At 50.8% G+C, this 24,482-nt stretch overlaps 1 protein-coding gene across 1 annotated transcript in view; it reads left to right on the plus strand.

Moving 5' to 3' along the window:
- Snd1 (staphylococcal nuclease and tudor domain containing 1) overlaps positions 1 to 9,291 on the plus strand; it is a 450,499-nt gene extending 441,208 nt beyond the window's left edge. Inside the window, exons 19-24 of the mRNA XM_090333252.1 lie at positions 2,857 to 2,980; positions 3,836 to 3,905; positions 4,907 to 5,020; positions 6,456 to 6,659; positions 8,554 to 8,598; positions 8,717 to 9,291. Coding sequence (XP_090189378.1) covers positions 2,857 to 2,980; positions 3,836 to 3,905; positions 4,907 to 5,020; positions 6,456 to 6,659; positions 8,554 to 8,598; positions 8,717 to 8,782 — 623 coding nt within the window. The 3' untranslated portion in view covers positions 8,783 to 9,291. The remainder of the gene's footprint in view (positions 1 to 2,856; positions 2,981 to 3,835; positions 3,906 to 4,906; positions 5,021 to 6,455; positions 6,660 to 8,553; positions 8,599 to 8,716) is intronic.
- The last annotated feature ends 15,191 nt before the right edge of the window (positions 9,292 to 24,482 follow it).

Raw genomic sequence — 24,482 nt, forward strand, 5'->3', positions numbered from 1 at the left:
TCCCCTGGCAGTCTTTGTGAAGGACCTTCTCCTCCCTCCTGCCTCTGATAGCTGTGACTGGCCAGGATGCCCAAGGCACAGACCTTGGGCTTTTCAGGACAGGGAGCAGAGACCACTCTGACAGCAGCTGGCCCAACTCCCTGCCTCCACATCCCTCCTCTGTGTGCCACGCTGGACAAGAAAACAGTTTAGTTGAGGGCAGAGGATCAAAGTCTTAGAGCCCACTCTGGGTCTAGGGAGCTAAATCCAGGCAGAGGGGCTGCAAATGTTGGCACTTGAGGGGGCAGCCACATGGAAGGTAGTATATAACTGGCCAACCCGGCTGTCCCCACTCCAGGTCCACTCCTGATTGCCAACAGCCTTGTCTCTGCCACTTCCTCTCTAATGATATTTCCCAGGCAGCTGCTTTTGTGGCAATGTTATTTCACCAAGGAAAACTTGCCCATTCCTCTCCCTGGGCTGGCTCTGCTTAGGAGGGTGGAAATGGAGTTGATGAGCCTTTGGAATTCAGTCAGCCACGGTCCTGGTGAAAGTCGGCCCAGCGATTGCCTTGGAAATGAACCCATGATGTGGCCTACCTCCACATCTGGGAGGCGCGAGCTGTTCATGAGCAGAAAAGGGCCTGAGAGAGAAGGGGGAACAGACTGATAGAGGGGGTGAGATTGCTTAGAATATGTTGTAAGTGTGTAGAAATGTACCATTGAAATCCCGCTCTGTATAACTAATGTAAACTAATAATAAAAGGCAAACATTTTTTTTTAAATGAATGGCCCTCAGAGAGTTTGGGAGATGGGGAACATTAAGTAGACACTCCCCAGAATTCAAAAACTCCTATGCAAGACCTACTAGGATCTGACCCCGAAATCTCCAGAGAGCAAAATTTGAGAGTTCCTGTGACTGTCCTGTCATGAGGACCTCACCCAGCTGTCTCTGGCTACTCTGTCAAGCCAGGACACTGAGAGAGTGATATTCAAGGAGGAAAGAAAGAAAACTAGAGCAGACCACAAAGAGAAGTGATGAGATGCCTCAGACAGGCTACCTGGTTTGTAGGGCAGGGATTCTGCTGCCGTTGGGTGGGTCCAGAAAAATCTATGAAAATAAATTCCAGGGCCTATTGTCTCCTCTTGGGGAACATCCTCTTACCCTTTATATCAATTAAACCCCACCTTCCAAAAATGACCAGGCAGACATTGGCTAAGAATTACTCAGAGACTCCTGGTGACTTCATTGCCTGGGGGTCAAGAAAACCATAAAGGAAGAGTAGACGAAATACAGGACAACCTGTCAATGTAGAGGCTTCATGGTCTCTGGAGTGCAATTATGGACAAGGAACACTCTGGTCAGGCCCTGAGGATTCACCACCAGGCCTAAGAGTTTCTCCTGCTCAGAATCCTGGTTCAGGTGGGGCACTGAACATGTAGCAACCTAACAATGGACATGTATGCACATGCAGAGATCATGTACAGTGCAATTGGATTATTAAGCACCCTACATGCATGAGAGATTCTAGTAGGTCTTGTGTGAATAAATAGAAACAAGGGAGCATAGTCTGTGCCCTGGAGCTCATAGTGTAGTGACAGAAACATAAGCACAGACAAGGGACTTAAAGGGCTACCAGTGGCAAGTGTAACAACAATAAACATGTGTTCTGCAACTGTTCCAGCATGGCCTTACGCCCTGAGAAAGAGGAGTCATATACACTTAGACCACAAATTCACAGTCCTGTCCACCTGTGATAGGAAAGGGAGCAAAAGAGGTCTGAACCTAAGCTGGAATCAGGGCCAGGAGGCTATAAAGCCTGAGACAAGTTTTCTCAGAGCTAAAGCCATTGGGGACTTGATGCCTAGCAGAGCGGGAAGGAGCTGGGGAAGAAAACTGACCCCTGTAGATTAGCAACAGGGACTTCTTAAAAAGAGACATTATGTGTTGGACACCAATGGCCTATAATCCTAGCTACTATATCCGGGCTGAGGCAGCCCAGATATATACACGAGACCCCTTCTCAACCAAGAGCTGGATGCAGTGGCACACACCATCATTCTCGTGATGTGGAGGCAGAGATTGGCAGGGTTGTGGTTCTTGCCAGGACTCCATCTCAAGGGAAGGAGCTGTGTGTGGTAGCATCCAATGGTCATGCCACCTGCTGGGAAACAGGAAAGAAGGATCATGATTCAGGCACATGCTTGGACAGGAAGTATGACTCTGTTTCATAGAGTCATCAGTGACCAGTGCAAAAAGGAGCTGGAGGCATGGATCAACAATAGAGCACCTGCCTAACAAGTGTAAGTCCATGATTTCAGCCTTCAATACCACCATAAAAGATAAAGGAAAAGAAAAAAAAAACCAACTCATGAGACTGTGAGGTGGGTAAGGTGTAGTCTAGCCTGACAACACTGAAAGTTCTGCTTTCTGTTCAACATGGCTCTGATTCTGAACTCCTTTCTTATTTTACAAGATCCTTCTTTTATCTCTACTTTTACCCCAGGAAACACTGGGCAAACTAGCCTCTGTTGGACATGTTCTGGGGTCCAAGCTGCCCATTTGTCACCCTCAAGGAGGCTACTTGCCTTTGACCTTGTTCTGTTTCTGCCTACTTCCTCAGTCAAGGCTCAGGCACATTCCCAAACACTCCTGTTGTCTTAGCCAGTAGGGTAGAAGGCCCAAAGTATCAGCGAGTCACCAGTCCCACTTCTGGATATGGACAGCATAAAGTCTTTGGAGCTGAGACCACAGAGGAATTCCCAACATTGTGGGGAGGCAGGGAAGAGCAGCCAGCGCTCTGGTGACCTCCAGAATTTCATACCTTACTCCAGGCAAAGATACAGCCCCTGGTCTGACCTCTCTCTTCCCCCACAGGCACCCAACTGGAGAAGCTGATGGAGAACATGCGCAGTGACATCTCCAGCCACCCCCCTGTGGAGGGCTCCTATACTCCCCGCCGGGGCGAGTTCTGCATTGCCAAATTTGTCGATGGAGAATGGTGAGCCACATGGACCAGCAGGGCTATCTTGGGGCCTGGGTTTGCAAAGCTACAACTAAGCTGCAGATACTTGTTTTGGTGTCTGCTTTCTGCTGAGATGTTAGTAATCGCCTCTGCCAATTCTCCAACATGTCCCTCCTCAGCACCCATCCGGGGCCTGCACTTTGCTCCGCATGCCTCTTGCAGTCTAGCCAGCCTCCGGAGGTCAGATGATAAAGTGGTATTCCTCCCCTTGTCCTGGGGAATTCCGTGGTGAAAGTGCTGGCAGGCTGGCTGCCTGGGGCTGTGGGACATAGCCATCACCCATCATAGGAAGAATGATGTCATGGGAGGGAGAGGAATGTAGTTCACAGAGAACCCAGACCCGCTGCCTGACCCTCCAGCCCGGCTGTTGAGACATAAGCAGTAGCACTCACGGGCCCGAAGAAGGTCACTAGTGTGTGATCACCAAGGGTAGGGCCCATGGCCTTCCCAGGGTGACGGAGTGACTTGGATATGTTCCCTGCTGTGGCCTCCCAGACAGATCTGCCGGCTAATTACAGCTGCTGTTTAGTGTGCTGGGTTTAAACAGCAGACATCAATCTAGTCATTAGTCTTGTTGCTTTATGCCCCAAGGACACATTACTCTGCTCCACATGCTCCCCTCTCCTCCTCTGCCTCCAGCTCTGCTCTGACTCCGTTAGATGTTGGCCTCAGTGCCCTGAGCTGGTCTTCCATAAAGTCCAAGAAATGCCCTCTATGACACCCAGAGACCCCAGAAAGGGAATGCAGTGATTCCCTACTTAAGCCCCAGGGAGATGGCATTCCTCGTTCCTCAGAGCCATCCTTTAAGCTCTGCCCATGATACCATTGCAGGTACCGCGCCCGAGTGGAGAAAGTTGAGTCTCCTGCGAAAGTGCACGTCTTCTACATCGACTATGGCAATGTGAGTGTTGGGGACCAGAGGTGGAGGAGCAGGCGAGGGTGGGACCATCAAGTAGGAACCTCTCGGTCAAATCCATTAACCTACCACAGGCCCTCAGCTGACTGACAGACAGACAGGTGCGTTCTGAGTGCTTCTGATGTTCATATAGCAGGTCAAGCCCCCTGAGGGAACAGGTGTCTCTGAACAGAAGCCTAGGAGCACCAATAGGTTCCACACCTGGGCCCTGAGGATGAATGTCAGCCATGGCCACACTTCCTGAAGCCTGGGCCACAGGCCTTGACACTCTGGAGTTCCTGGTGCTTATCCTGACCTAAGTGTTTTTCCTCCTTTGGATCCAGCACATTCCCAAACCTAGGTGCCTGGGAAAGGACAGTAGATAGTACCCTTGGCAGAAAGGCTCTTGGGTTGGGCCTGGTAGTCTGTTGACAACCTCCAGGAGAATCTACAGATGAACAGCAAGCAGGTGTGGGTACTGCGTGAGACGTGGCTGTGCCATTTTTATTGCTTCCATCTCTCCTCAAGAACTAGGGGTGAGGATCTATTCACAGTGATGGACTATGCTCCCAGCTTGTCACACACAGTCAAAGAGTTCTTCCAGGCTGGTGTGATCCCATCCACCTGGGCCAGAAACTGTGCACAAGCCCAGTCATGGTATATGCTCCCTGCCCCAAGAGGTGGTAGACAGAAAGCCTCTAGCTCAAAGAGGGCATGAAAAGGAAGTGGGAGCGATGAACAAAGTTCAGATACCATCACAATTATTTCAATAGGAGCCACCAGATGAGCCAGCTCAGGGCCCAGAGTGAGTCACAGCTCCCCACCCACTGCTGCCTTCATCCCTGTTCTACCAGTCTTCTCCAGCTGGGGAAGTCTGTGCATGGGGAAAGGTAGAATGGACTCATGGGGCAAGCAGTGGAATTCCCAAAGGCCTGGCCTCAGGGTTGTGTTTAAGAGCGAGAGGGCATCCAGTATGTCATGTTCTTGGCCTCCTATCTCTTCTTCAGAGAGAGATCCTGCCATCTACCCGCCTGGGCACCCTGCCGCCTGCCTTCAGCACGAGGGTGCTGCCAGCTCAAGCCACAGAGTATGCCTTCGCCTTCATCCAAGTGCCCCAAGACGTGAGTCCGCACATCTTCCTCCTTCCAGAACAGACTGACCATTGGCATGCCGCCAGTGCTGCAGCCCTCATAGGCTGGCAGGGAAGGCCGGGGACTGACGAATTGTCTGTTGCTGAGAAGAATCAAGACATGGGCGTTACTATAACTGGAAATTGAGGGGGCTCCACAGACAAGGAGACAGGAGAGCATTTTTAATCATTCTTGAGAAACAAACCTGCTGTGCTCCAAGATGTTGTGTTGGAGCAGAGACCAACTACCATAGCTGGGGCCTGGAAGGCTTGTGGACAGTGAAAGGAGATGTGAAAAGAGGGAAGTTAGGGCCTAGTTACTGTGGTCTTCACTGCCCTGGTAGGCAGGAGGGAAAGTGGTAGCAATAAGAAGCAAAGCATCCATGAATAGAGTTCCAGTGGCGTTGTAGAGGGTGGAGGTTGAAGGTATGGTTGGGAGATGATCCTAGCAGTCCAGGCTATAGAACATGACAACTACATGGATCATCCAAGTGAGAATGAAGATGGAAGCGGTCTCCTAGATATAGGCAATGTCGGAGGGGTGGGGTCAAGAGAGAGTAAGTCTTAAGGTGGCACCAGATTTCCTGCCCAAGGAAAGGAAAAGCAGTTTGGACTGTGGGAATTTGAGACTACTCTGTAGTCCTATAAGACCCAGGATTAGCAATTTGAATATTAGTACTATGCGTGCATACAAGATAGTAGTGAGAATGGAAGGTGTAGTGGAAAAAGAGAGGCTTTGAAAGTGTGGTGTTCTCATGGCTTGAGTGAAGAGCCCAGGGGAAGAATGCATAGCCAAAGGGCAGGACCTGATCTCTGGGTCCGAGCTGGCTGCTGGTTTCCAGAAGGGGAGATCCAGTCTGCTGTGCCTCCTCCTCAGGTGTCTGTGACCGTGAAGCTGTAGCTTCAAGGAGGTGCTTGGTGCTCAGGGAAAGCAAGGGAGGCTGCTGTTGCCAGAGGCAGCATACTAGAAATGAGTGGGAAGGTGGGAATTGGCATCATTGGCTTTTTTCTACTTTTCACAAGATATACCAGAAGGAAGAGGAGAGACCACGAAAGGCAATTAGGGGTCAGTTATCACAGACTGGGTTGAGAGGAAGTCTGTAATGAAGAGGTAGTTATGATGGTGACAAGAGCCCAAGATGGCAACAAAGACAGACAGAGATGTGATGAGGCCACAGAGCTGTAGTAAACCAGACGGTAATAGTTGAAGAGGGTCGGGGCAACAAATATAAGGTTAATGTGGGGCAGAGAAGGCCATTTTTCTTTCGAGACACAAGGCAGGTATGCCAGAAAGAAGAATGGCACACACACAGGCATCTCGGATGGGAGGCAGGAGTCCTTCCAGGTCCATGAATAGGCCTTACAGCCCAAGTAGCTGTTGTGTGGGCTTCGTCCGGCTCTTCCTAACCTGCCTGTGTTCTGTTCAGGAGGACGCTCGCACGGATGCCGTGGACAGCGTAGTCCGGGACATCCAGAACACTCAGTGCCTGCTCAACGTAGAGCACCTGAGCGCCAGCTGCCCCCACGTCACCCTGCAGTTTGCTGATTCCAAGGGCGATGTGGGGCTGGGCCTCGTGAAGGAGGGGCTGGTCATGGTGGAAGTGCGCAAGGAGAAGCAGTTCCAGAAAGTGGTATGTGCAGGGGACACACCCCCACCTACCCTCCCAGTGGAAGCAGACCCCTAGTGTCTCCCCTCCTCCAGCATTATCACAGAGCAGGGGCCTGGAGACTCCACCCAGAACCTGTGAAAGAGCCAGGCGTACACTAGCCTCCTGGTCCTGCTGAGGAAAGATAATGGATTTGAGATTGTTGGGGTTTAAAAAAAAAAATCTAATTAAAGCCCAAATTAATTGGCTGCGGGTTTGGCTGAGAATGCAGCTGCAAAGTAGAGCAGAAAGTTTCCCTTGGCATGTGTGCTGCGTGATGGCTACGGAGCATTGGCAGGCCTGATGTGGAGAGGGTCAAAGTCTGCCTGGCCATCTCTCCCAGTAACTTCCTTTCTCTAGCGTACAGTGCCAGGTCCTAGTGCTCAGGACACTGCTGTCAGCCAGAGCTGCCCAGGACCAGAGAACTGGGAGCCACCATTGGTGAGACAATGACATCTACCTTGGAGTAGGGCCTCCTACTCAGGGGATAAGGGAAGTCCACAGCTACATGCTACGTCCTGAGGTTGACTGCAGTCAGAGGCAGTACTTGGGACCCACCTTAATCTGTTCAGTTATTAACCAATAGGTTGCTTAATAGCCCCCTGACTTAGCCCTGTGCATGTGCTTACCCCCCCTTACCCCCCACCCCCTTGCAGGCCAGCCCTGCCTTCCAGATGAATCTGTGAACTTTCCAAAGACACGGGCATGGGGCCTCCCCAAGGCTGGAACTGACAGTTCCTCCATCCTCGGAGCAGGGCTAAGGATGATGGAGTGAGCACCACACCCTCTCTCCACTTAGCCCACTGCTCTGCCTTGCCTTGTCTGCCTCAGTACCACTGTTGATGGTTTGTGGTCCCCTGATGTGAGTGGTCATGTCAGTGACCCATTTGGGAGAAGCCACTAGTAAGAAATGCTGTTGTATCTCAAGAAAAGTGTGACACCCCCGCCCTATGCTGGGGATCTCCGTTTGAAGGCCTCTGTAGATGTTTTTTTCATGGTTTCTCAAAGTTCCTTTGCCCCAGCCCCGGAGGCAAACACATATGAAGAGTTCTCTCAGCAAACAGCTACTGACTGCCTACCATGCATGCATCAGAGAGGAAATGGGAACTGTATCCAGCTCTCGGTGCCCATGGATATTACATTCAAGAAAACTAAATTAACCTAAATAGAATGTTAGGAGATGATACCCACAGTAGAGAAAAGAGTAAGGGGGAGTAGGCACTGGTGATTCACACCTAAAATCTTAGCCAACTACTCAGGAGGCTGAGAGCTGAGGACCACAGTTCACAGCTAGCCAAAGCAAAAAAAAAAAAAAAAAATCTGAGACATTTATCTCCAGTTAACCACCAAAATGCCAGAAGTAAGCATAGTTGTAGACTGCTTGGTACCACATACTCAGAAAAAGCAAGAAGTGGATCTGTGGCTCAAGTGGCAGCATACTACCCTTGAGAAAAAGTGTCTGAGGACAGTGCCCGGGCCCTGAATTCAAGCCCCAGGACTGAGAAGTAGAGCTGTAGCTCAAGTGGTAGCCTGCTAGTATTGACTGGAAAAGCCAATGGACGGTGCCCAGACTAAGTTCAAGCCACAGTACTAGCACAGAGAAAGGGGCGGGGTGGGGGAGGGGTGTGTAGTATAAATGGGGTGACTTGAAGCTGCATTAAGATCATACTTTATGAAAGACTTTGAGAGATGGAATAGGTAGCCCAGTGTGCATGATGGGACCGATCAGGCACATGAAATAGCCTAGAATGAACAGCAAATTCCAGAGAGCAATGTACCTTTGGAGCTGGAGTCTTCTGGGGTGTCATGCAGGATCATCTGGGCTAGCTGTTCATTAAGAGCTCACTGACCCCACCACTCCCTGTCTTGTGTCCTTCAGATCACAGAATACCTGAACGCCCAGGAGTCAGCCAAGAGTGCCAGGGTGAGTTCTGAGCCCAGGACCTCAGTCAGGTGCTGAGTTCAGGGGCTTGGCCTTGTGGGCTCAGTGGGTTAAGCAATTTCCATGTCCCTGAAGAGCCCTGTTCTGCTTCCTCTCACAGCTGAACCTGTGGCGCTATGGAGATTTCCGGGCTGATGATGCTGATGAGTTTGGCTACAGCCGCTAAGGAGAACCGTGCCTGGCCCCCCAGCACTGCTTGCGCCAGAACCTCTTCCTCTTCTGGGAGGGTCAACTCCAGACCCAGTTGGAGGCAGGGGCATAGATTGAGCCCAGCTTTGCTTCGGTGTATGGAAACACTCTGTGGGGTGGCATCAGGGCTGGGGCAGGTAATCACCCTCATCCTCTCGGATGTCGGCACTGCAGCCACAAGCTCTCCCGGATGATTTTGTATTTTTACTTGGGGGTTTGTGGGTTGTTGTTTTTAATTGTCCTCGAATCAGGAAGAACCATGAGAGGCTTTGTCCTAGTGAAGGGAGTGATCCTGACACCTACGGCCAGCTGCGTGGTGGCCCTGCCTCTACCTAGACTGCCCTTCTCCCCAGCTCTGTCCAGTTGTTGATTATGTGATTTCTCTGACAGTCCGTTCTCAGATGCCAGCGTGTCCACATCTGCCCTCCAGCCTATACTGTATTTAAAGCTTTTGAGGTCCAAATAAAGTAGTACCTGCTGTCTGCAGCCCTTCCTGTCACAGTGCCTGAGGGAGACCTGAGCACTTGAGCAGTAAGGCAGTCATAACGCCAAAAGACTCGAGGACCTTAGATTCAGAGCACTGGGCTGGAACAGCCCAGACTGAAGTCCAGCAGGGTTTGCTGGGCTGGCTGTAGGTTGGCCTGGCTTCCCCAAAAGAAGTCACATGTGGAGATTGTAAGGTAAAGTCCCCAATCTTGCTGTGACTAGCTCATAATAGGATAGGGATAGTGCCCTTCTATCTAACCTAGAGAATAATTCTGGACTGCTAGGCCATTGTAGGAGACATCCAGTCCCCTTGTAAGGAAGACTGGTCTCCATGCTAGCTCCCAGGCTTGTGCTTTGTCTAACAAGTTGTCTGCCAAAGTCCTCAAGGCTGGGCTGGCCCAGAGCTACTTCAAGCTTTTGAGAGAACAGGAAGTCACTCCCAGCCATACTGGGCCCAGCGAGGAACCTGTCAGAAACACCCAGGAGAGAATAGAGGGGAGGGAGCTCTTAAGCCCAGCACCAATAAGCTCATGCCTGTATCCTGGCTACTCAGGAGGTTAAGATGGAAAGGTCATGGTTGGAAGCCAGCCTGGGCAAAAAAGACAATGATAACTCTTAATTCTTATTAACAGCAACAACAACTGTAACAACAAAAAGTAGAACTGTGATTCACAAGTGGTAGAGCATGAGCCTTGAGTGAAAAAGCCAAGCAAGAATACAAGGCCCTGAGTTCAAGCCCCAGTAATGGCACCCAAACCAGAGTAGAGCCCAAGCTCCTCTTCCACCTCATCCACATGTCCCTGACCTCCTGGGCACATACCTTGGTGAAACCTGGTGGCACAGTCTACTCCTAACAGTCTGCTCTAGCTGACCATTCTGCTCCTGGATGATGCTCCTTGCGGTGGGAATGTTCGTGGAGATAGGCCCTGTTGACCATTTCTCCCTCCCAAACCCAAGGTCCTGCCCAAACACTCAGTGGTTCTGGCTAGGGTTCTGTCTGTAGGCAAAGCGCGGTGCCTCTTGGACTCGGATGACCAGGAGAGGGGAATACAAGTGCTGAACAGTGAAGAGAAACATGAGTTGGTCTAAGAGGTTCTCCTGATCTCTTAGTTATACCTGCAGCCCCTCAGTGCTGCTCAGAACACGTGCTTGGGCTTCTTGTGTCTGACCCTTCAGGGCGCAGTGAACTGCATTCCCCAGGACTTCAGGCTTTGGAGAGTCTACCAAGTGAGCAGGAGTGTGATGGTGGCTCTTGTGAATCTCTCCATCCCCACTCCTGGAAGAGCTGGCCTGCTCCCCGTACAAGCACACTCTCACCATGACCTCATTATATTTTGGTCCATGGAGAAGAGCTTGCCCATCTCACATATTTCTCTACCTCCCAGGTGCTTCCAGTAAGGCCAAGAGGTAGTATGCAGTGAATTCACAACAAGCACAATTGGCAGAGGGGCAAAATGCCAGCCCACTCTTTTGTAGAAGGGTTTGAAATCATCTCCCCGTTGTAACAGTTGCCTTGGTTACATCTGTGCCCAAGGATAAACCCTCCTTAGTTTTCCAGTTGAAATTATGCCTGAGCCTTCCCACTCCTTATTTCCTTTCTTCTCCAAGGCTGGTGGGAGCAAAGGTCGAACAGTCGCCAGGCGCTGCTGCTGCATGTCTGGTGTGGACCGAGCTTGGTCTTCCTTTCTTGATCACATCTGTTGAGTTCCTGAGGTTTGTTCTCCAGGAACCTGGGTAAGGCAAGCCACGTGGGAGGGTGCAGAATCGAAGGAGAGTCTAGCGTGGCTGGTCTCATTTGCATCCAGGTTTGCAGGTAGCACAAGCCTTTCCTTGAGTTACAGAACTTGTTTTTCTGGGTCTCGGGATCATGAATTCTGCTTCCCCATCCATCATTTCAACTGAACAAAATCACCCATCCTGCCTGCCTCCACCACAGAGAGAGTAAGACTCAGAAAACAACATGGTATTGTGCCCAGTTCTAGACTCACACGAATATGTGGACCAGACAAGGTGGCAGCAGGTGCCATGCATGTGTGAAGCACAGCAGTAGGCAGTGCCCCAGGAAGGCTGGGGACTGAGCCCTGGTCCGGGTGGCTAGGATAACATCACAGAGAATGGGGGGAGGGGGAGAAGGGAGGACTAACATGGTAGGAAAGAATTGCTCATCTGGCAGGCTTTGGGAATTCTCAGGAGTTCGAGATCCAGTGCAGCAGAGCTTAGGGTTTGGGACAGGTACTAGAGCCTGAGATTCTGCCTGCCCCAGTGACCCTCACCTTCCTCTCTGCTACATGCAGGACCTGTCGGAAAAGCAGGCAGGGTAGGCCAGGCTCACATGACTGCCTTGCTTTATTTATTAGTTTGATTATTTCCATATCCTGGGGAGAGAGTCAATGAACCCCTTTTCTTACAGGAGCCCATGTTGGGAAGTGATAGGGAGGGGCTGGGGAGCTGGAGCCTCAAGAGTAGTTATTGATGTCCTAATTACAAGAGGATGCTAATTTAATTTGAACCTAATTACAGTGCACTACCCTGGGTGGCATGTGTTTTAATAATTAACGTCCTTCAGATGCGTAGGAGTGTAATAATATTTACACTAGGTTGGCCAGGAGCCTGGGGAGGCGGGCTGGGGGCCCATATACCACCCTCCCCCCGGACAGCTTGGCTTGCTAGCAGGTGGGGAAGATGGTACATGAGTCTTGGTCGCCTGATATCATGTCATCATTCCCAGGGAACATACAGGGCCTCATTTCCAGCCACTTCCTTGACCCAGCAAGGCCACTTTCCCTGCAGGGTGCCGCACTGGAACTCTGAAATCTATCAGGCCAGCAGGATCTCAGCTGTAGCCTCCCTTCCCTCCTCCTTCACTCCACACCAGGCCTGTTTTCTTGCTTCTTTGCCTGCCTTAACCCATCCCTGGAAAAGCTTGTGTAAGCAAATTGGAAGGAAAGAAAGAAGGAAGGAAGGAGAGAGAGAGAGATCTTGCTGCTTTTCTTTTCCTTTCTTTTTTAAGGATTTTTTTTTATATATATATGTAAGAAATAGGCATTTGGTGCCAGGAGTTTGGCCCAGTGGTAGAGTGCTCGCCTAGTATGCACAAAGACCCGCGGGATAGATTCCTTGGTACCACATACATAGAAGAAACTGAAAGGAGTACTGTGCTCAAGTGGTAGAGCACTGGCCTTGAGCAAGCCCACTGTCAAGCCCCAGAACTGGCACCAAAAAAAAGTAAGAAAGAAACATTCATTTGGGCCTCGGTGGCTCATGTCTATAATCCTACCTACTCAAGGCTGAGCTCTGAGGATCTCAGTTTGAAGCCAGCCTGGGCAGGAAAATTCCATGAGATTCTTATCTCCAATTAACCACCAAAAAGGCAGAAATAGAGCTGTGATTCAAGTGGTAGAGTGCCAGCCTTGAGTGAAAAAGCTTAAGGAATATTGCCCACACCCTGAGTTCAAACCACAGTACTGGCACAAAAGCAGTATGGACATTCATAAAGATACATGTATACTGCACAAAGTTTAAGGGCACAGTTTAAGTGATATATACCATATAAACACCACCACACCAAAGACAGACCATTACCAACCCCTCCCCCAATCACCAACACGGGCAGGTTAACCCTTTCTGTCCTAATCTTTTGAGTGTGCTTGTTTTTGCTGTGCTGTGTTGTTGTTGATCAGTTTTGACTGGATGTAAAGTTTGTACAAATGGACCCACACCGTATATACTCTGATGTGCTTACTTCTTTCACTTTATGTCTGTGAGATTCATCCATGAGGCAATATGAGGTTCTGTGTTGTGCATTCTTGTTTCTGTGTGTTCTACTCTATGATTATTCTACACCTGCTTCTCTGCTTCTTATAATGAAGACACACCTTCAACAGTCTGCCAGTGAGCGCTACAGTAGTCCTTCGAGGAGAGATGTATATCCTAATTAGCATCTGGAGGCCAGGAGGGTATACTGTTTCGGACGAGCTCATGAACTAGAAGGAAAAGTAGTTCCATTCCCCAAATAAAAACCTAGAGCAATGTCATCTCTCCCACACTCGGCACCCTGGGGCTGGGAAGAGGGCCTGATTGGTGAGTGCAGGAGCCAAGCAGAAGCAGCAGGGACCGAAGTGGAGGGTATGGAGCACTAAGCTAGCATGCAGGAAGCCCTGGCTTCAACCCCACTACATCAGAAGTATCTGGGGAGCCTATTAAAATACAGCTGCCAAAGAACTCTACCAGGAGTGAGGGTGGGGTCAGGAACTGTATCTTGTATCCTTGCCGAAAGACAATAGGCAATATTGGAAGTTGTTTAAGGAAAAACTAGCATGTTTGGTAATAAGATAGTAACCCATAGAACAGAAACGAATGATTAAAAGCAGTTGTGTGTAGGTAGGAGGGGGGAGCTCTATTGAGTTTTGTTTTTAATTTTTACTGTGGGCAGGTATTTCTGATATCATGTAAATATTGCCTCTATCTAGGATCCACTTCAGACCAGTCCGTACTTAAGCCGCTCCTAATGTAGTTCTGATGCATAGCAAGTTCAGAGACCAGCCGGCACTGCCCAGACTCCTTTATAAGAAAGAATGCTGGTGGCTCATGCCTGTAATCATAATTACTCAGGAGGCTGAGGTCTGAAGATAGCAGTTTGAAGCCAAACTGGACAGGAAAGTCCGTGAGACTCTCATCTCCCATCAAAGAGCCAGAAATGATAGCCTTGAGCACAAACCCTCAAGGACAGCACCCAGGTCTTAAGTTCAAGCCCTAGGACACACACACACACACACAGCAAGGTGATTTGCCAAAGGTCTGTCAGCTTACTAATGACAGGGCCAGGAATAGAAAGCAGGGCTCCAACCTAAGGCCTCATTTTTCTCTGCAGTTATCTATCTCAATGGCTCTTGGCCAACCTTCCAGGCAGGCTGGAATCCCAGTTCAGTTAAAGGAGGCAAGAATGCCTTTGTCCTGATGCAGAGGAAGCAAACTTCTGCTGTAGGCCCAGAGCCCCAGAGTGGCCAAGTACTTGAAACCTCAGCATGTTCACAGCCCACGGTTTATGCAGAGCTTTTGCGGGAACTGGCAGCTGCATGGGAAGCTGCAGCTGCTCCTGGTGCCAGCTAGCGCCAATATTGAGTTTTCCTCCCAATGGGAATGAGTTGTCCTGAGCCAGCCATTGTTACCAAATAGTCGAGCATTTTATCCTGTCCTGCACTACTTTGGCCCGGCACTGTTCTGGAGAGGCAGAGGCTGGTTATGGGAAAAGCTCATCTAATAGATGGCTGAACAAATGTTGAGACATTAACTCGGGTACAGTGGGCATGCCTCATGACCCAGATGCTCCCTTCCAGTTCCGGGGGCCAAGAGCTGCTTGTGTGTGTCTTGTCATTCACCAGACACAAGAGCAGGCACCACTGCAATTGTGTTCTTAACAAAACCTGGGCATGAGACACAACGAAGCATAGCCACACATTAGAATGAGTTGTGGCCACATAAAACATCATGGAGGGGCCTTAAAATCATGCTGTAAATAAGGCACCTGGTAAAGGAGTTCATTTTATAGACTGCTATTATTATAAAGTGAAAAATCAGCCAGGCATAGTTGCGCATGCCTATAATCCCAGCTAGTTGGACAACAAGAGATCGAGAGGATCAAGTTTCAAGACAAGCCCAGGCAAAACCATGAAAACCTACCTGAAAAGTAAAGCTAAAAAGGTTGGAGGTGTAGCTCGAGTGGTTAGAATCTTTGCTCGGGAAGTGTGAGGCCCTCCACTCAGTCTCCAGCACTTCCTTCAGAAGAGTATAAAATCAAGGTGTATCTTACTGAAACGTGTGTGTTGAGTGATCACATAACATTCAAATTGGGATGTCTTTAAAAAGAATGTATCACCGGGTGCCAGTGGTTCATGCCTATATTTCTAACTGCTCAGGTGGCAGAGATCTGAGGATTTCAATTCAAAGCCAGCCTGAGCAGGAAAGCTCATGGAACTCATCTCTAATCACCAAAAAGGCAGAAATGGAGGTGTAGCATAAGTGGTAGCACACTAGCCTTGAACACAAAACTTTAGGGGCAGTGCCTAGGTGTGATAGCAGAGACCCAAGTTACTAGAAACATCCTGTCTTGGTTGGGGAGGCCAGAGAGGAGACTTCTGGGAATCCAGTGGGAGTGGTTGGCAGTCCAGATCTTAGGAGAACTTCAGGTGCTGTGGGAAGTTTAGGAAGCAACTTCAAGAGAACCTGGAGATGTCCGGATGCTTAACTAGCCTGAGTAAAGCCCTGGCTGGTGGGACCCTTAAAGAAAGCTGTGACAGAACTAGGAACCTTGTCCTCACCTTTAGCAGGGGAAATACGCACGCACGCACATACAGACCAGGGACAGATCTGATAAGACCTGCAAGAGACTCAACTGCAAGTCCCTGTTCCTTTCCAGGTGAAGGTATGACTCCCAGGAGTTACACAGAGTCTGTGGTATGTGGGTTTCTACAAGATATACCTCTCTCGAACTACAAGTGAGGTCAAGCCCGAGAACATCAGCATCCCAGAAGCCTCCTTAAAATCTCACAGAGATAATGATCATTTTGATCTTCATTGCTATAGATTTAGCTGTTCTGTGTGTTGGCATTTTTTAGCCAGGCATAGCAATACACTCCCACAATCCCAGCACTCAGGAGACTGAGTCAGATACATAGTGAGTTTGAAGCCAGCCTAGGCTATATACTGAGACTCCTTAAAGACACTGTTTAAAAAAACAAGTGGGGGGTTTCAGAGAGGCCCTTTACCAGGACTCTTAAGCTAGGGACTGGAAATAAAACTGGGTTGGATGAAGCCTCGGAGCTACTCCATGCTATCTCAGGACCTTGAACAGGGCCAGCAAGAGCTAGAGGTTACTAAGGAAATGCCTGGCCCAGTCACTGTGCTAGGGCACCATAGGAATAGAACCAGTAGGTGCAGTTCAAAGCAGTTTGGCCTGATTTTCTGGATCTCAGGGTCTCCTACAGTAACCCAAATGCCACAAGTCTGGGAGTCCAGAGATAAGTGAATTTCCTTAACCTCTGCTGTTCTCCATTGTGTGGAAAGAGAAAAAAATCAATGTTAACAGTTCATCCACACCATACTTCTGCTTGACCCTGCCTGAGTTTGCATGTTTGGTCAGATAACATTTCAGGGCCTGGACTCCCCTTGGCACCTGACTGGCCTCCTCACACTTCTCAGCTTTTCCTGCAGTCAGTCTGGGTTTCAAAGGATTTCCTGCTGGGCCTCAGGCTGGGGCCAGTGGCTGGCTGATGCGGAGGTGCTAGAGGTGATCACACTTGAGTTCACACCAGGGGAAAGGTTGCAAATGAAGTTTGGTTTTGGTTTTTCTCAAGGATTGGTTAGCAATGGTTGAGGACATGACTTTGATGTCAGGCAGGCTGACTCTATCCTAGCATGCCACACTCACTGAGGGCCCTCAGGCCATGGGGTTGTTCTGTCATCTGCAAATGAGCAGACAAAAAGAAATACCTACCTCTTCAGGAGAATAGAGGCAGTCAGTGACATTTCCCAGGCACAAGATCTAGTGCAGATTCCATGTTTAGGGTACAGCTTAGGGGACCAGCACAGGTTCCTTGCCTAGAACCAGGTAACCAGGGTCATGCCTGCTCAGGGATTGAGAGCACCCCAGAACTATTTGGTGATAGGAACTAGTCGTGTTGTTAAAACCAAACACCTGGGGAGGGGGGGTGACAGCAGCAAAGAACTCATTTCCATTTCCTGGAGTTCATTTTGATAAATATTGTTTTGTGTGATCAGAAGAAGCATGTAGGCATTGTGCCTTTGTGTTCATCTAAGAGCATTCTCCTTTGGTCTCTGTATGGATGCCTAGAATTCTGTATCATTTATCATGTCCCCATGATCTAGCTTTCACATGTGAGAGAAAACACATTGTGTCTCTGAGCTTGGTTTACCTCACTTAACATGATTTGTTCTAGACCCATCCATTTTTGACTAGTAGACTTGCTACCTGCAGCGGAGGCTGGGGGGTGGATGGAGAGTGGGGCAGGGAGCAAAGCCAGTGGTGTTTAAGTATATGACACTAGTATGCCTCACCAGCACCCAGTGGGAAGGCCCACACCAAAGGCTCCTAGGGAAAATAGCCAGCATGGAGGTAGCACTCTTGCTCATGGGAATCCCACGTGCTGGGAAAGGGGAAGAGGTGTCAGGATCCTCAAGGAGAAGAAGAGCCAGTGTGCACTGTGTGGAGAGAACCCAGGCTCAAGCCAAGTCCCATGCCAAACAGAAGATTTTGCCACAGATGCATTTCTTCAGCCCTTCATCGACTAAAACCCTATGCTGTGGCCAGGCATACTCAGGCACCATCATGCGCCACAGGAAGAGGCATTCACATGCGACAGAGTGGCAGAGACATGAATGGGTTAGTGCCCAGGTGAAATTATGTAGGGGGTGAATGTGGAGAGGCTGTGGAGAGCCACTCAGCGAGCCACAGGTGTGATCCGAGCTTAGGGAGAGAACTTGTGAGAGGATCCCTTAAGACGACCTGTGTGAAGTCTGGGGCTGTACTTCACCCACCCAGCTCTGAACATCTGGGAAGGAGACTTGCAGCCACATACCTACTCTAGGCAGTTTAGTAGGAGAAGACCATGGGCATCCTTGGGCCCTAGCCTGGCCGCCTCATCTCATCTGGCATGATCTGCAGATGACAACTCCTGGGAGAGACCCAAGGCAAAGATCACAAACAATGCCATGTCTGATCAATTGATAGTGGCTCCCTGGGGTGCTGTTCTGAGAAAGGACTGAAGGTCATGCCAGAAAGTCAGCTGTCATCAATTATTGATGTCTACTCAGAACGTGGGAAAGGGGGACAGCCACGTGGATACCATATAATTGCCGCCCTTGTCTTTGTGCAGAGGGCTCAGGACTGTCAAAGTATAGCATCCCTGCAGCAGGCATGTGCTTCTGGAACAGAGCCCTAGCTACTTCTCTTGAGGCAGTGGTACCCAAAAGAGCCAGCTCTGAGCCTTATACTGCCAATGGATTCCCTGTGCCAAAAGAATACTGTAACTCAGTAAATGTTAAGTAAGCATCTATGCTTTGTTGGGCACAGCACCTGCAGCTGAGCCCATCAAGGCATCTGCCCTGTCTGCAGATGTCACCTGCAGATAACTGAACCCATTAAATTACAGCAAGACAGTTACTTGAGGAAGGACAGGGACATTTTCTTGGGCTGAGACTTCTGCAGAAGACAAAAGAATTATAGTCCTGACCCTGGAGATGAGCTCCTTGGACAGTAGGCACTTTTCTGAGGAGCACCCTTTCATTTTCCTTGGGTAGGGCAAGTCTTTCTGTTAGCAGGCCCTGGGAACAGCTCCCACGCTTCTCCGTGCTTATGAATCATCTAGAGATCTTATTAAAATGCAGATTGTGATTCAGTTAAGTCTGAAACAAAGCTAAGGATTCACATTTCTAACAAGCTCCCAATAGATCCTTTAGGTCCTTGAACCTACACTGTACCATTTCCAATCAGAAGCAACCCACAGCAGGTAGTAGGTAGCAGAGCCCACCAGACCTCCTGAAGCGTGGGGCCTGACAAGTCTTGAGTTTACTCCATACGGCAAAATCAGAGAGGAATTAGCCCCTGGCAGGACCCTATATGATAACTAGACCCAAGGTCTGGGTGCTGACCAGGGATGGCACAGGATGGTGGCAGGACTACACTGAGATGTGAGCTTGCTGAACTGTGAGCCCCCAGTGACAATGATAAAGGTAGGTGGGCCCCTCACCTGGCTCAATGATTTATAAGCAGTGCTGTAAGGGAAAACACTTGGCCTTTGTTGTATTGATACCCTCTAAAAGATGTTCATGTTTTGTTTGTGTAATAGACCGGCCCCCCCACGCTGTCCATCAGAAGCAAGTATTCAGGGATTATGAATCAGTGAATGACAGGGCAGCCCAGAGAGAGTAGAAAAACGCAGAGCCCAGAATATGACACCTCCTCAACTCCCCACCAGGGTTGGTGGTGGGCACATGAGACCCTACAGGGCCATCTGGGAAATTCTAGTCAACCTTGTTGGACAAGAACAATGCTCTGGCCCTAAGTTGATGCTTCTCTAGTTCTTTCAATAAAGAATAAAACATTACCAGGTCTGTCTGTTGAGAGTGGCAGAGCAGATTCCAGCAAAGTTAGGGCTAGTTAGATATCTGTTGTATCCATGGCGCGTCCACGGGGCGCTTCCCTGTGCCTGGCTCTGTGCCAAGCGCATCACATGCCCGCATCCCACAGCTAGCTGGTACCCAGTCTGGGCCAAGGTCACAGATGGGACTCTGGTCCTGGCAGCCACGCCCATACCCGGGAGACAGCGCCCCCTGGGGGCCAGGGAGGCGGCGGCGGACGGGGCCGGGCGGGCCCTGACCCAGTCCAGGGCCAGGGTCCCCAGACGGCCGTGCCAAAGTTCCTCCGTCCCGGTCACAGTACGAATCTGCTGGCCTTAGAGCCGGAAATCAGCGTCCCTGCTCCCAATCGAGGAAGAAGCGGGAGCCGAGGAGCAGAGGCAGCGGGGCCAAGGGCGCTGGACCAGCAGCGGGGCCGGCCGCCATCCGAGCCCCCCTTCCCCCACCCTCCTCTCGCCGTCCCCCTTCCCTACCCCTCTCCTCTCCCTTCGCCCTCCCTCTCCCTTCCCTTCCTCCTCCACCTCCTCTCTCTCGCACCCCGTTTCCCCTTCCTCTCCCCCTACCTTTCCCCCTCTTCCCTTCCTCCTCTCTGTCCCCTTCCCTTCTCCTCCTCCCTCTCTCTCCCTTCCCCTCCTCTCCCCCACCCCTCTGAGCCCAGCCCCACACACTTCGCGCCTCCCCTCTGCGCGCAGGCGCTGACGAGCGGCGCCTCTGTCCGGCTCCGAGGGGCTTCGGAGCCCCCGCCCGCCCCGGGCGACCGGCGACGGCGGGCTGGCGGGCGCTGTGCGGGGCGGGCGGCCGCTGACCCTGGGGCGCAGGCCGGCGCGGCCCGGCGGGGGCGGGAGCCCAGGCTCCGGGTCTCGAGGCCCGGGCGACGGCAGCCCCGACGCGGGTAACCCCCGCTCCCCCCGCCCCGGGTCTCAGGACCTCCCGCCGCCGTCTCGGGCCCCTCCCCAGCCCCACCTCCACGCCCGCCTCGGGACGCCGCCCGCACCGCCCCAGCCCACCTTCCCCCGCAGCTCGGGGGACGCGGCGGGGTCCGGGCCGTCCGCGCGTGCTGGCGGATCCGCGGCGTCCCGGGGAACTTCGTATAAAAAGCGCACGGGGGGATGGGGACAAACCCGAGAGGGGGCCAGCGCGCGGCCTGGCGAGGGTCACCGAACCCCTCCACGCCGGGAAACCCAACGCGTGCCCCGCCCAGGGCCTCACCCACCGCGGCCTCGGCCCGCCCCGCCGGGCATCCCGGCCCCGCCGTGCGCACCGACGCCTCGGCGTGTCCGCGCGCCGACCGACCGCCGCCGCCGCCCGGCCTGCAGCTGGCAGGCAGGAGCGGGCTGGAGGGCGGGCGGCGGACGCAGCCCAGGGCCCCTGAGAGGGAGGGGGGCCGGGGCTGCGTGTGCCCTCTGCGGAGCGCATTGCGCCCACCCTTCGCCCCGTGAGGTCTGGGAGTTGCTTGGAAGACCGGGGACTTCAGGGATCTTGGTGGTTCCCGGGGGGGGGGGAACAGCCCAACTGGACAGCTGGACAGCCAACTCCAGCTTTCTCAGGGAGTCACTTCTTAACTAAGCTTGTGGCTGCCTTCTCTGTGGAGCCCCCGGCCTCTCCCTCCCCACCCCCCCCAAAAATGAAGAAAAGGTTAAAAGTTGGGACAGGACAGCTTTATTAGGCGATGCAGTCCCCATACAATAAAGGAATGGAGGCCGCCCCAGAGGCCAGACAGGAGGCCAGGGTGGGGCGGGCTTAATCGTCTACAGCCCAGCGTTCCTTGGCTGTAGTCCAGCAGGCAGGGCCAAGGAGATGGCAGCAAGCACCTTACCTGGTGAAAGGACAGGGCGAGAGCCCCTCCCCTCTCCCTGCCCTCTTCCAGTGAGTCTGAAACCACAGGCCTTGCTTCTGCAGCATTTGGAACCTGCTGTTATTTGATGGCGTTTCAGGTGCCACAGAACCTTACCTGCCATGAGGTGATGGCTGAAATTTATGCTCCAGTCCTGCCCTGGTCTCAGGGAGAATATCTCACCATAAATTGGCATGCCATGACAAACAATTAAAAGAGAAAAATAAACCTCCATGCAATCTCGGGGTGCTTAGAAATGAGGAATTACAAGGTGGTGGCATGAAAAAATTATATAAAAATCTATTTTTACATCACAATAATGTGCTTTTATACGGGTAGTAATTTCTGGATGTGCAATAAAGTGGCTTTTACATCAGGCAAAATCAGAGTTTATAGGCAATCGGTGCTTTTATCTGGGAAAATATAACTCACCCGTCCTCTCACCATCCATCCTGCAGGCAGCAGGCCTCATCTTCTCCAGCACCACCATTACTGTGGAAATAATTATGCAATTAAAATGTCGGTCCTCTAGCCTTCCCAGCTTCTTTGAACCACATCTTCCAGTCATTGCTTCCTTTCAAATGTGAGACAAGCCCCAAGTCCAGAGAGGATGGGGAGGGGCAGATTTTGACCACTGGCTGTATTCTTCCTTGGGAGGGTTCTGCTAGGCTCTGAGGAAATACTTCAGGATCAGCCAGCATGCCACAAATACTACTGGTCTGACGAAAGAACCTGAGCTTCCATGCCTGCCTTCAAGCGCTCACAGTTTTGTGACAGTCAAAAAGTGGGAGGGAAAATGCAGGAGCTGAGAGGGCACAAAAGAAGAGCTTGGGATGATATATAGCATGGCACTGACCTGAGGCGACGTGGGGGAGGGTACACAGGAGAGAGTGGAAAATATGAAACTGAATGTGACCTTGTAGAGATGCACTGGCCCAGCAAGGGTGCTTGATTGAGGCATTGTGACACACCTATCTGCCGTTTCTCAAACACAGAAGTCAAGGGGTAGAACTGACTTCAAATGCCATCCAGTCAAACCCTTCATTTTGTGTATTCCTTTGAATACACAATGTATTCCTTATCATCAGTTAGGTCCCCATGGGAAACAAGAGAACACATTCTGTTCAGCAAAGGAATACACACCAGCGGGCAGTGTTTAGGGAAATACATGAGATGAGAGATGATGCCATTTCTCAAGGCTGGTAAGAAAGGGGAGCTGTTTCCACCCACAGCTGAAAGGGGCTGGGGGTGGAGACAGTTTTTGGAACTCTAGGAGATAAGCTGCTATTATCGAAAACCCTGAGAAAAGAAGTGTCAGGGAATGGGGCATATTTTGACAAGAGAATGACCTGGAGGAGGAAATGCCAAAAATCTGTGTCAGTGCACCAGTGGACACTACCAATCTAAATGACCAGACAGGTCAGAGAGAGAGCAGGGCAGAGAGGTGACCCGGATGCCCAAATAAAAGATACACAACTCTGGCATAATTGGGGATTATTGGACAGTTTGGTCATTTGGCAAAATGGAACTATTGATGATGATTCACATCAGCTATGTAGGTCAACTTTGAAAGCTTTTTCTTCTTACATTTTTCTCTTCTTTTTGCTCTGAGACTGGGACTCAAGCTCAGTACCAGATGCTTTCCCTCATTGGTTAGTATTCTACCAACTGTGCCACACCTCCAACATCTTCCTCCATTTTTGGTGTCTGACAAATGACATGATACTCTTTCACAGCCAGGGAGTCTGAACAATACAGTGGAAAAGAATTCCAGAAAAGAATGCAAATAGAGCATTGGCCAGAATGCCCAGCCTTGAGGACAATGACAGTTGTGAGGCCCATCCTTTAAACCAGTCCCACTCTTGATCCCACCATTTCTGCTCCTGGTGTCTGCTCCAAAGTCATTCTCAGGGACTCTCATAAGGGGACTGGTGTGAGGATGTCTTTTATGATGGGAGGCAGAGGATTCATTTCTGAGAGACAAGATGCAAACTGCAAAGTGGACGTGAGTACCACATAGGAAGAAAATGGATGTTCACAGAGAACATAAAAGAGTTAAAAGCAGTGTTGAGTAGGAAGAGAATGGAATAATTCTGAACCCATCCAGTCGATTAAAAACTATGTGCACTCACACATTTTGCAAGCATCCATCAAACCAAAACTCTTCAGCGAGGATAGGGAGAGGAAAGAAACAAAGTAGGCCCTGAGTGAAAAGAAATAAACAAAGCTGGGCACGGGCGGCTCACACTTATAATCCTAGCTACCCAGGAAGCTGAGAACTGAGGATGGCAGTTCAAACCAGCCTGGACAGGAAAGTCAGTGAGACACTTATCTCCTATAAATGACTCAGAAAAGGCCAGAGGTGCTGTAACTCAAGTGATAGAGTGCTAGCCTTGAGCAAATAGAAGCTCAGAAATAGCACCCAGGTCTTAAGCTCAGAAATAGCATCCACGTCTTGAGTTCAAGCCCCCAAAACCAACAATCCATAAATAAATAAGAAGTACAGATAGATTACAGGTGCAAGAAGGGCTGGCCTCAGATCACAGAAGCTGTTCTCTGTGTGATGGTGGGCAGGCATGTCACTTGAGGTGGGCCATGTTGTTTCATGGCGCTAACAGTGCAGGACAAGGAAGTTTGCAGGTAGTTTGGAGAAGGCTCAGCAATGTGTGTGTGTGTGTGTGTGTGTGTGTGTATTGTATGTGTGTGCACGGGGGTGGGGGGGCGCTGGCAACACACATGGGATGCTGGGATGAGGTATAGAGTGCTAACAGAAACCTTCAAGCCAGCCATCCGCCCACTGCCTCTCTTGAGATGGAGCACTGCAGAGCCCAACCCCCTCAGGATTCCTCTCTTGGAATTAAAACCTCTTCTGCATGAAAATGCAAAATACTCGCCCAGCGCCCGCATGTGGTTAGCGATCTTAACAGTTTCACTCATTAACTCCCTAGTTGGCTTGAATTTGTTTGTGGGATTAGCTCCCTACCCAGAGAAAGCTGAGAAAAACAGGCCTAAGGGATGTGCCTCAGGCCTGCTGCGCAGTGACGGGCAGGAAAGGGAGGGGCACTTCTCCAGGTGACAGGGGCCAGGGTAGTGGCCTGGGCTCCTAGCCAGAGATCTCAGGGTGAAAAGAGCTCCAGGTGCAGGGCACGGCTCCAGCATCACAGGGTTTCAGGCCCAGGGGTCATGCCGCCTGTCATCTTGGTTT

Source organism: Megascapheus bottae, chromosome 5, assembly GCF_031878675.1.
Source record: "Megascapheus bottae isolate mThoBot1 chromosome 5, mThoBot2.hap1, whole genome shotgun sequence".
In the NCBI taxonomy this organism is placed as follows: Eukaryota; Metazoa; Chordata; class Mammalia; order Rodentia; family Geomyidae; genus Megascapheus; species Megascapheus bottae.